General features: G+C 36.7%; 1 protein-coding gene across 1 annotated transcript; it reads left to right on the forward strand.

Annotated features, from left to right (window-relative positions):
• Positions 1-1388: 1388 nt before the first annotated feature.
• LOC6035971 (sodium/potassium/calcium exchanger 4) lies at positions 1389-11132 on the forward strand. The gene is made up of 6 exons (XM_001846026.2): positions 1389-1749; positions 9245-9436; positions 9498-9634; positions 9699-9869; positions 9936-10635; positions 10692-11132. The coding sequence occupies exons 1-6, from the start codon at positions 1677-1679 to the stop codon at positions 11015-11017; spliced, it is 1599 nt and encodes a 532-aa protein (XP_001846078.2). The 5' UTR covers positions 1389-1676; the 3' UTR covers positions 11018-11132.
• Positions 11133-12902: the final 1770 nt, after the last annotated feature.

Raw genomic sequence — 12902 nt, forward strand, 5'->3', positions numbered from 1 at the left:
TTGATCCCGAAAAGATACAGGTTATTTTTTTGTCCAGCCCGTGTGGATCAATCGGACCGCGCACTGGACTCACAATCCAGAGGTCGCTGGTTCGAATTCCGCGGCGGGCGCTCTAAAATTCTTTGTGTAAATATGGGTATTCGGCGCTGTCGCTCCGTGCCATACTTTCATACACTTAGGAGCCCAGGGCGGTGAAGTCCTTGTAGATAAAATGGAAGACACTAGTGGTTGGTACTAGCAATGGTGGCCGACAGCTATAAAGTTAACTTGGTTTTTTTTTTAGAAACCTGGAGTTACTAAACCTTAGCCGAATAAGCGTAAAATTTTCATGCTAGCTTTTGGAGTAGAAGAACTATGAAAATCCGGTTGATTCGCTCGAAATTAAACACTTTTGTCTTTTCCATATTTTCGTGAACCATGCTACTGCGCAGTCTTTTTTGTCAATTTGTGTAGGTCAGTGTAATCTTAAGATATTCGGACCTGGACTGTATTTTTTTTTGTTCAAACGCTCCTACAGGTTCCTAAAGCTCCTGGGCTGGTGTGTAAACCACGTGGCCTTCAAACTTGGAGTTCTTCCCCGCTTCTTCCGTGTTTTTCCTTCCATACACAATTTCAACTTTTCGTATAAAGCGTGGATTTTAGAGATACGAAAATACGACATATGTATCTGCGAAAAGTAACACGTCGCTTCTTTAGTATTTTCAGTAACAATCCTGACAAAAACAAAACTATTTGTAATGTTCAGTGCCATCCTCTAAATGGCATCGCAGCTCGGATATTTGAGTTATTTGAATCTCAATCCATTGCTGCTAGTGCCACCCCAGTGAGAAGTTAGACAAGCCAACGGGTTTTCACTGGTCAATGGCTATGCGTATCGTCGATCCCTGTTATCCAATTGATAACAAAAGTCTTGAACAACTACTGGTACAACTTACATCCGGTAGCGACCCAGGAAAATCCCCCTTCAACTTTCATTCTGAACCTCACTCGTCATTCATTGACGAATGACGAATCGTTGTATCTTGAAACCAGGTATTCTCCGGTTCTTCGCACTGCAAACTGCTCACTTATCAAAACACATGTTTTTGTTTGCTTTTGATTGCTTTACAGCCGGTTTCCGAATTTCATGAACAGCGTGTGAGTGTTGTTGTTTGGCAGTGATTAGCCGAATCTCGGCGTTTTGTCTCCAATTGGAGCACGCGGTCCGACCCAGACAGAATGCGAGTCGAATTATTGGAGGTAGTCTGCCGACGTGATTAGTATAGGGGGACCTAGTATCTGCACTATCTTCCGAGAATCTCAATGATGGCTGATTGCGCGCCTTCTATCGCAGACAACGGGTAGATAAAGATGCATCGTCGGCGACGAATCGCCAGCCGATTGTTTGGACGACACTCGCGTGGACAGAACATCTATATCAGTCAGCCCGGGATATAGACAGCCGGTCGACCTGGGGCGCGGAACACTTGTGAATCGAACGTCGCCGGTATCGGACATGAGTAGAAGTTCGCTGGACGTGGAAGACTGTGTCGGTGGTAATCGGAAGTAAATCGCGGTTGGATTCGTCGCAGTTGTTTGGTTCAGATGTGCAGCTTGGATTATCCTGCAGTGGCGGCAACTGTTTGTGAAGTGAAAGTGAAGCTTAGATACTGTTTAAACGCGAATTAGCGGTGACAATGAAGCCACTTGACATTAGTACTGCTGTACTACTTACCGTGTTGTGTTGGAAAAGAGTTAATTCAGTTTTTGGTAAATACGCTTGTTCGTTTAAATTTGCAGAGAAAATGAAGATCCACTGAAAAAGATTTTCAGTGGAATGAGAACTTGTTACTTGAACGGAAGAATATAGGGTAGAGTGGGGAGACTTGATCCCCTGGGACACTTGATCCCAATCCTGTATCTCGTCAGAATGTGGGTAAAACAATTAGCTTGGTTCTAGAAAGTTGTGCGAAATTGACTAAACCTCATTGTAGAAAACAGAGAAAAAAAAATTAAAAAATGTTTAGATTGAGTTACACACATTTTTCTAAAAAGTGCTGCAAAAAACCTCCAAGAGATCTTTTTTCTTTATTTTGATATGTATAGAACACACCAAAAAATTAATTCAAATTTTTTGTTTCTACATGAATTGTTTGATAAACTTATCAACTAGGAAGCCCTTACGCATTTAACGTTAAATTTATTGTCATACTATTTTTACAATCAATTATTTGAAAAATGTGCGTTTATGGAGACATGATCCCTGCATCTTTACAGTCACTGGAATCAGCCTCAACATTAATTAATTGGGCTGGGTTTTCGTACATAGTTTCCTTTAGTATAGTTGTACATAACTTACTGCAGTTTGAACAATTTTTCAAAAGTTTTGAAAACAAAAATTACCAGCTTTTATAAACATGTTCAATTTTGGTCTAAAAAATAATATTTAGAGTTTTAAACATTTTTAATACTAAACTTGTTATATTTTGAACACAAACGTATAGGTTTTTTATGAAATTAAATATTACCCTTAACGTTTTGAAAATGCCGGTTTAAAATATTTTTTTTTAAAACGCTTGGCATGATTCGGAGAGTTCATCTGATGAAATACTCTTATCAGGCAAACATAGTTAATGTTTAAGCTTTCAATCCATGCAAAAAGTTCATAGTTTTATGAGAAATTGACAGAGTTATATGCGATACAAAAAAGGGATCAAGTCTCCACACTCTCCCCTACGGTTGTACAAATGTTTGCCCTAGCTATTAACATCTGAACAAATCAAAGGAATTTGTGACAAGAGTGCTCAAATTATTGAAGTTTTTTTTTAATCGTTTACTGTTAATATTCACATGAATGTCCCATTAGGTTGTAATATCAAAATCGATTTTCCAGCACAGCAATTTTTCAGTTCCTTTTGGGGTCCTAAACAACTCCCCAAAGTTTGGGAACAATTGGTTTAATCCTCACTTTGCGCAAAGCGATTCAATTTTCCATATAAATTTGTATGGGAAAACACATTTTTTTGAGTTTTGATATTTATAAAATCCACGTTTCACGCTGTACTAAAACCGGATTCATATTCGGATGCTCTGGAATGTGCTCTACAACTTTCCCGAAGAGAGTAAGGTGCTAGCTTGTCCCTAAAAGAAGATACAGCGTCCTCAAAACTCGTCTAAAACGTGATTTTCGAGCAAAAAACACGTTTTAGACGAGTTTTGAACACGCTGTATCTTTTTATAGGAGCAAGTTAGCACCATAACCTCTTCGGGAAAGTTGTAGAGCACCTTCCAGAGCATCCGAATATGAATCCGGTTTTAGTACAGCGTGAAACGTGGATTTTATAAATATCAAAATCCAAAAATATTGTTTTTCCCATACAAATTTATATGGAAAATTGAATCACTTTGCGCAAAGTGAGGACTAAACCAATCGTTCCCAAACATTGGGGAGTTGTTTAGGACCCCAAAAGGAACTGAAAAATGGTTGTGCTCGCTAAATTTGGAAAACTTTATTTTTTTCCATACAACACCCTAATGTCCCATACGCATAAACTGCAAAAAAGGTAAAGCAAGTACGTTCCACTCATGCTCTGTTTTTTTCTTAAAAAATAGATTTACACTGGTTTTATAGAACAGAGTACTGGATGTTTTAACTTTTCTGAAAGAGCACATGATTTTGAACCAACCTAAAACTCAAAAGTCATGAAAATGCATGTGGGACGTATAATATTCTTCAAAGTTGATCTCTTCGCACTCTTCGACAATCAAATTTTCTTGGAATTTCGCGGGACAAAGAAAAAAAAAACAAAATATTCAAGAAAATTGATGATTTTGAAGACTCAAATAATATAATGAAGCTCAAGTCATTTAAGAGCGAGTCCACGAGCAAAGCATACCCATCTCGCATCGACCTCACCAATCTGCCTGAAATTTTCAGGGGTTGTTTATACATATAAAACTAGCAAAGTTTAAAGGTTCAAAAACGTCAAAAATCTTAACTTAGGCAAAATTCAATTAGATTTCAAAATTCAAAATGCATCTGAAAGGGCTCAAAAAATGCAACAAAATGCAGGGAGAAGCATCCCGATTGGTTAAATCTAAAGGGAGTTATTGGCATTTTAGTGAAAAAGTAGCATAATTTTCAAACTCAAATAAAAACGTGTTCCATCCAGATATCAACTCGGTTCGACCTGCAGCTTGTAGAGGACATCTGGGACTACCATCTGAGACTGAGAACGCTTTGGGTAAGGCAGTTTAACATATTAAATAGACACTTTTACTTTACCCTTCCAGATGCATTTTGAATTTTGAAATTTAATTGAATTTTGCCAAAGTTATAGCCTTTTTAAGATTTTTGACGTTTTTGAACCTTTAAACTTTGTGTCCCGATTTGCCCCACTTTCCGTTGACCTAGAGAGCTCATATTTTGGCCAGATGCTAGTTTTATATGCACAAACAACCTCTGAAAATTTCAGGCAGATTGGTGAGGTCCAAACGACGTCCCATACAAAGGGGTATGCCCTGTTCGTGGACTCGCTCTTAATCTTGAATAAACCAAGTTTGAATCATCAATATACCTTTGCAATTCAACCTTTGAAATAAAATGGTAGATAAAGCGTTATTGCACGGAATTTACCTTGCACTATCATTAGTTTTCAAAAAATCAGAGTTTTCACGAACTGTACATGGAAATTTCATTTAAATTCAAAACAATTTTAACCGAGCCCAATCGTGCTAAAAGTGATGATAAATACAGAAAAAAAAATTTTTTCACGTGATTGTACTTCTTTTTTCACCTAACATTTTATTAGGTTTTTTGTTAAATATATTGTTTTTGTCTCTGAATATAAAAAAATCTAATTTTAAGCAATTAATTCTTAAATTTGAAGCAAAAAGTATCCATTACTGCTTCATACTTATTTAAAGTTAAGTTCTACCATGAAAAAAAAATACAAAATATCTACCTTCAAAACAAAATCCCGAAGTATTTCTAATCAATGTTTCCAAAACTTTATATTTGGAAAGAGATTAAAAGTGCTCAATTAAAATTGAAGTGCTAAAATAAACGAATTACAATGTTTATAATCGACTGTTTCGAGGCATGAATATGTTTTTAATTCGATTTTTTTCGTTTATATCAGGCTATGAATAATTCATTCCTAATTTAATGTTCAAACAATTCTATTGTAGTTTCTGTGTTCCTTTAAAATATTAGAGTGCAACTCAAGAGTTCAAAAAGTATATACAGTCCAGACTCGATTATCCGAAGGATTTGTGATTTTTTTATCGTTGAGCTTCAGTATGACCCCTTAACTACTCTAAAGTATTTAAAAATTTTAAATCCAAGTTGGTGACCAAATGGCGATTCGATGTTAAAAGTGAGAAAACAAATAAATGTTTTTCGTGATTAAGAAATCCGAAGTCTCATACAACCTTTTTTTATTTTAATTTTTTTATTTTTTTAAGTCTCATACTCATAATTGAAAACTAATCAAATTTACATTTAAAACTTTGTGGATACATTATTTTTTATTTTTATGCATTAATTTCAAAAAATCCTTGAATTTCACAGGACTTCGCGAAAAATATGAAATCGAAATTGTGTGTCCGCGAAATCGATAAAATTCACAAACCCTATAGCAATTATCTACAAAATCGGCCGATTTGAACCATTTTTAATTTTTTTATTTTTGTATTTGGCTCAAACTTTGTGGAGGCCTTCCTTATAACCAAAGAAGCCATTTTGTGTCATTGGTTCACACAAATGGTACAAATATTCGAAAAATTTCAAGTTTTGAAGGAATTTTCTGATTGTTGTAGGTGTTGATGAGGACTATTCAGAAAAAATAGTTCATGGAAAAAATACCGATTTCTAAATTCCCTTTTTTCACAAAAAATCAATTTCCCAAAATCATTTTTTTTGTTTTAAGGAATAATATGGAGTGTTGGTCATAAGCCCAAAAATTCAACATTTTGGCCATTTGAAATGTGAGTCTTGATCTCAAAATTTTTAAAATATGTTTTTCGAAAAGATCAAAAAATTTCACAAACCGTCATTGGGTCTGGGGGTGAGATTGGTCAAAGTGTTTTACCTTCCTCACCTCACTGAGGCAAGGCTAAAAAATCACTCGAAAAACGAACTTCTTAAATACGACTCCTAGATATACCTTCACGTATACCTATCGACTCAGAATCAAATTCTGAACAAATGTCTGTGTGGATGTGTGTAGACTGGGGTGCCCAGAATATGGGACTTTTTTTCAAAACCTCGCTTAACAAGCTGAATATTGTTCCTTGACCTATTTTAGAACTCTGGGCCAAATATGAGCAAAATCGGTCATCATTTACCCATTGATACTTGGAGGTGAAGTTTGTATGGGAAAAATCGAAAAAATGTATGGAAAACCCAAGTTAACAAAAAAAAAATCCAAAAGTGAGATTCTTATTGAAAATTTAATGCTCTACAACATTGTAGAACAGACCTGCCTAACGTCCGGCCCGCGGGCCGGATCCGGCCCGTGAAGCCATTTCATCCGGCCCGCGACGGCTTTTCGAAATAGTTCTATGACCGGCCCTTAAGGATGTTCATGAAATCTATATATATAAAAAATTTCGACGGTTTTGTTCGAACGCAAATCAGTTTAATACGGAGCGTCGGATCGAGGTGCTTTTTGTTGCGTTGGGTACGTATAAGCCTAAGGAAGGTTCTTACGCTAACTAATTGACACTTTGGCCACTCTGGAACCGATTCCGGAGCATCGGCAAAATGTATGGAGAAAGTTACGTGAAATCATATTTTGATCACAGGAGGCTGAATAAGCAAAAAATAAAAAAAAAGTCAACAAACGAAAAAAGGCAGAACGAAGTTTGTCAGGTAAGGCTTGTATTAAATAAATAAATTGATTGTCTGAATTAAATAAATAAGCTTGAAGTCAAATTTTAATATATTATAACAACATTCTTCATGTTTGAGTTTATTTTTGATAATTTCTATATTGGTTGTTTTTAAACTGAAAAATGGTGCAAGAATACAAAATTATCCATTTTTTTTAATTGTGAAATTAATAAAAATGCTTGGACTGTTTTCTAAAAATGTACAAAAAGACACTTATTTTAAATTTATTTCAATTTTAACTGTTTTTTAATTTATTTCTTACACTTTTTAAATTTTGTGTGTGTTTACAATCATTTTAAAATATTTGAATATAGGTGCACAACAGCGTAAAAAGTTTTTTTTCTAAAGGATATTCCAATCCAAATTTTGTTTGAATAAATTTTATCATGTCTCATAGATTTTTTTATTGTAGTGTTGAGGAAATTAAACTAAAAAAAATGCAACGAGCATTGAAATTTGAATGTTTTTTTTTCATAACAAAATTGTATAAAGGTATTTTAATAGCCGTCGTCAAACACAATAACAATGTGTGTTTATTTGACTTATACAATTTTAAACAAACAAAAATTAGAATAAGTCAAATAAACACATTTTTGAAAGTTATTTTTGTTTTTCATTCTTAAAATCAAGATATATGAATCTTATTTGCTACACTACTTCTTTTATTTATTTACTTTAATAGATCCCAATCAATAAAAAAATTGAAATAAAATGTGTTTACTTTATCAACTTTTATCAAATACTAGTTCCGGCCCGCCACTGCTTCAGAAAAATCAGATCTGGCCCGCAGGGCCAAAAGGTTGGGCACCCCTGTTGTAGAACATACCAAAACTGTAAAACTTGATCCTGAAAAAGTTATTAGCGATTTAAAAAAGTCATTTTTGTATGAAAAACATTTTTTTGCAATTCCGTCGTGAAAATACTTCCTTTTCCTGTCATTCTTGAACGACGAAACAGCCTACTTTTCTGTACCAAAAATAACAGAATCGAATAGTAACACTTTTCAAAATAAATGCTGAAAAGTTCTACTTTTCAGCACTGAAATGGGTGCTAAAAAGTTGAACTTTTCAGCACTTGTTTCGAAAAGTATCACTTTTCAACATTTTTTTTTGATTTGAACGATTTATTGACAAAATACATGAAAATTGGACTTAAAATTTCACTCAATGGGTGTTTTGCGGAATTGCAAAAAATGTTGTAAGCAACTCGTTGCAAAACTTGATTTTTTCAGCACTCGTCGTATTTATCCAACTCGGTGAACCTAGTTGGATAAATGTACGACTCGTGCTGAAAAAATCCTCTTTGCAACTTGTTGCATAAACTACTATTTTCACCAACTTAAGGCTCGGGTATCAATGGGTTAATCTCATCCAATTTAATATTTTTGGTGGAATTGCTCGAAAAGTATCCAATCGGCTTCGTGGCTTAATGGTTACGGCTTCTGCCTAACAAGCAGAAGGTTCAGGGATCAAATCCCGGTCGGTACCTTTGAAATTTGGAATCAGGAATTTGAACATTGAATATGAACAAAAACGAAACAGAATCAGGTGGGATTCGAACTCACACCTTTGGATTGATGGTCTGAGACTCTAACCAGTCGGCCATCTGAAGGTTATAAAACATGTTGTATTCTTCTCATATTAAATACGCTCTGATCCCTGATTTGCCTGAAGGGATTGGGAGTCTTAAGATAGATCAAGGATCCGTCTGGTGCTTGCTTCTATGTTAAGGCGGGGCCGGACAATGCCCAACGACCTCGGAATTGGGCCGCTAGGATCTCTGCCATTCTGAAATGGGTCGTTGGAAGCAGCGCGAGGGCAATCACCACCTAATACCCGGGACTGAGATAAGTTGTATCAGTAGCTTTCGTTATTCAGCATATCCAAAGTCTGATACAAATTATACTTTCCCATAATTTCGCTACCGGTTAGCGGGTATTGGATTGGACCACACATACACAATTGCTCGAAAAGTATCCAAATGTTTGAAAAACTCTAACATTGTAGCATGTCAATAAGATTCCCTCGAACAAGAAGCACTGTTGGATGACTTGTTTTGACCCTCTAAGGTGGTAACATTTGTTACTAACCGGCTACAGTTACTACTTAATAAATATTTACTCGATTTCAATAGCTCGCCGCTTGATATCTAAACGCTTCACTATATCCTTAAGTTGACGTTTTAGGCGCATGGGAAAACTTAAACACTCAAAGTAACTGCAACCGTTCAGTAGTTGAGTATACTAGTTGAACAAACAAATCTCGACAGCTGCATTCCACTTGAAAATTGTCCGTATAAAAGTTTGATTTTCCGCCTTCGCTGACGATGCAGTGCGTGTGGCACTAACCGATAAAAATGCTTCTTGTTTAGTTCCGATAACGCACCAATCCCAGGAAGTACACGTGCAACGCCTATCGAACGCATCAACCAGCTTGGAAGAGCTCGCTGCGCTGGAAGACCGTGCCGGTATCGGGTTTGCCCCGGGCTTCAACGAATCTCAATCACCACAAATATGTGTTCTCACCACGTCGATGGACGATCTGCCGCCGGATCTGTTTTCAAGTATGGACTTTTTTTTGAGGCAAAATTTTAAAAATTGATTATTTTAATACTATTTTTTCAGAAACTCAGCGACTTCGAGGAGCGATTCTGTTGCACTTCTTTGCGGCAGTTTATTTCTTCATAATACTTGCTTACATTTGCAGCGAGTACTTTCTTCCTTCCGTGGAGTGCATCTGTGAAGATTTGCATCTTTCAGAGGTAAGATCAAAAGTTGGAAAATTGACTTTCCTCATACAAAATCGTACTGTTTATTTTCATATAGGACGTGGCTGCGGCCACCTTTATGGCAACGGCAACCTCCATGCCGGAGTTCTTCACCAACACCATCAGTACGCTTGTGGTCGATTCCGACATGGGCTTGGGAACAATCCTGGGATCGATGCTGTTCAACACGCTTGGGGTGGCCGCCCTGGTGGCAATACTGACCAAAAGTGTAGGTCCCTCATCAGCTTGTTAGGCAAGGTATGATCAAATGATCAGCTTTTCGTTTCTTTAACAGCACGTCAAACTCGACTGGTGGCCACTCACGCGGGACTCCATAATCGTGATGATCGCGATCAGCTCACTGGTCAGCTGCCTGTGGGACGAACGCGTCTACTGGTACGAATCGGTAGTGTTCGTTGTGCTCTACGTGTTGTACTTCCTGGTGATGTTCCAAAACGAACGTATGAAGCGGATCGCAACGGATCTGATCGAAACGCGCTGGAATCTGTGCACCAGGCTGGAGGAACCCAAGGCGGACGATGAGTTCACGGAGCAATCTTCGCGCAAGTATTCGGTGGCCGTGCTGGGTGAAGCGATCAACACCACGCTGGAACTTCCGGCGGCGAAAAAGAACGTTTCCCGTAGGTGTAGCATACCGGTGTTCGTTCCGTCGGAGGAACCCGCGGCAAACAAGATGAAACTGCTTACAGTATCGACTGGATCGTGGTTCGCCGTTGTTTGGTGGTGCTACACGTGGCCGTTTCGGTTACTGATTCACTTCACCATTCCGGATGCCAGGGTTCACCGGAAGTGGTACCCGCTGACGTTTTTCATGTGCATTCTGTGGATCGGTGGAACATCGTACGTGGTGTTCTGGATGATGTCCATTATTGGGGAGACGTTCGCGGTGCCGGAAACGGTCATGGGTCTGACTTTTCTGGCGTTTGGAGGCTGCATGCCGGAGGCGGTATCCGCCGTTACTGTCATCCGGAAAGGTAACCAATCCAAAAACCTTGTAGCAAAACACTAAAACTTCTTCAATTTGTTACAGGCAACGGATCGATGGGCGTGTCCAACTCGCTGGGAGCAAACACACTCGCGATCCTGTTCTCCTTGGGTCTGCCGTGGTTCATTCGGAACATGATGGAGGGAGGGGCCTCTACCGGAGCTTACGTCGAAATCAACTCGTACGGAATGCAGTATTCGGTGTTTGGTCTCTTTCTGGCGGTTGGCATTCTGTATGCGGTGCTGTTCGCGTCGAAATATACGCTCAGGAAGTTGGTCGGGTTAGTGCTTATGGGAGGCTATCTGCTGATTGTTACGTTTATGATATTAGTCGAGCTGGATGTGTTCTTTCCGTCGGAAAAAACATGCTGACGGGAATGAAACGCTCGTTGTTTTATTTATGGTACTTGGATTGTGATTTTTAGATTGTAGGATGTTGTAATTGTTGTAAGTTGTTAGTTTAAATGGTCTTACCAAATATGTAGATGTAGAAAAATGTTGTTATTAATAAACCAATATTTTGATAGAACTTTGCATACTTTCATTATGATGGATAACAATTCTAGAGTTGTCTTTCATGTGTTTATAGGACCTATTAAAAAAAAGTCTAGAATTGAATTTCAAAATTATTTTGTAAACATTTTTATAATTTTGCACTTCTGTGATTTTCCACCAACCCACACAAAGTCGAAAAAATTGTCCTAACCCATCTTCGATTTTCATTGAACTTTGCTCTTACAATAGCTTTGGTCCCTGAACACGAATTTGAAGTTTATTCCATATCTTGTGACGAGCTCTTCCATTTTTCTGCATTTTCACGTTTAACATTTTCAAATAATATCTAGCTCGAAGCTGTGAAGAGATAGAGATTTTTTGAAGAAGGAACTTTTATGCAAAATTGGCAAAAAAGAAAATCAGACATAAATATTTTTCTTCGAAATAATCAAGAAATAATGTTCTTTTCGACTCTTAATAACGTCATGATTCGAATTCCCGGACGCTTCGAAACCCGGACACCTCATCTTGTTTTATCAATTATTTGGATATAAGTTCGCATTATGAATGCCAAAACTGTGTTATTTGATAAATTCTAACATAAACTTTCATTTAAAGTTTGTTTAAAAACTGTAGTTTATGTCAAAACAATTAAATTAAATTATAAGATTATCAAAAATGCGAAACATTTCACTTGAAATATTTCATAGGCGTCCGAAGCACCGGGAAGGCAAAGCAGAAATTTATGGTTTTGATTTCCTTAAATTCCAGCAAATTTTTATATAAAACATCGATTGATTTGATGTTAACAGCTTATTTGAGACCCAAAGAATGCCATTCACTAACATTTCAGTCTAAATTTATGCGATTCATAAGCAAAATCGAGAGCCCGGATTTCGAAGCAAAGGTGTCCGGATTTCGAATCAGCTTTTATCAGTGTCCGGGATTCAAAGCACAACAAGTCATTTTAATTTTCAAATTCTGATGAAAAATTGTTAGAAAATACATATTTTGCATGCATTTTCTTGAAACTGACTGTTAATACTACATCCTGATGATATTTCTTCAATTCCAACTTATTACATGATTTTTTGTCAGCTATAACGAAAATGATATGCTACTAAGTGTCCGGATTTCGAATCATGACGTTAACCCATAAAGGTATTTTTTTTCATTTGGATCAATTAACGTGTTTTTGTTATGTAAGTTAGGTAGAAAGGTAATATATATTCTTCCATCAAATTCTTCAAACATTGCGGGGACTGCCTAATGACCACAGTTGTCCATACAATTTGGCAGCTGTCCCTTCAAAAATGGTACGTAAATATTCAAAAGTTTGTTTATTTTAAAGGAATTTTATGATTACCTAATTATGTGTTTTCGGCAAAGTATTAAGTATTTATGAGGACCATTGAAAAAATAGGTCATGTTCACTTCTGAAAATAATTTTATTTTTGTTTTTGAATTTATCAATTCGAAATATTAGTTGCACACATACATAGAGTAAAAATTAAGAACACTATTTTTTTCAAAGTGTCATTCATTTAGACTTTTTTTTTTGAAAGACGATTCAACCATTCGTCAAATTTTCAAAATTTTCAATTTTCAATCAATGCCAATTCAATTTGCACAATTTTTTGAGGAAGTTTAAATATCTATTTTTAAGGACTTTTCAAACATTGACTGTGGCTGAAAAGTCGGTGTTTTGTCCCCTAGAACATGTTGTAAAATTTATAATATCGAAATATTTGAAAAAAATAAA

This window comes from Culex quinquefasciatus, chromosome 2 (assembly GCF_015732765.1).
Source record: "Culex quinquefasciatus strain JHB chromosome 2, VPISU_Cqui_1.0_pri_paternal, whole genome shotgun sequence".
NCBI classification, from domain to species: domain Eukaryota; kingdom Metazoa; phylum Arthropoda; class Insecta; order Diptera; family Culicidae; genus Culex; species Culex quinquefasciatus.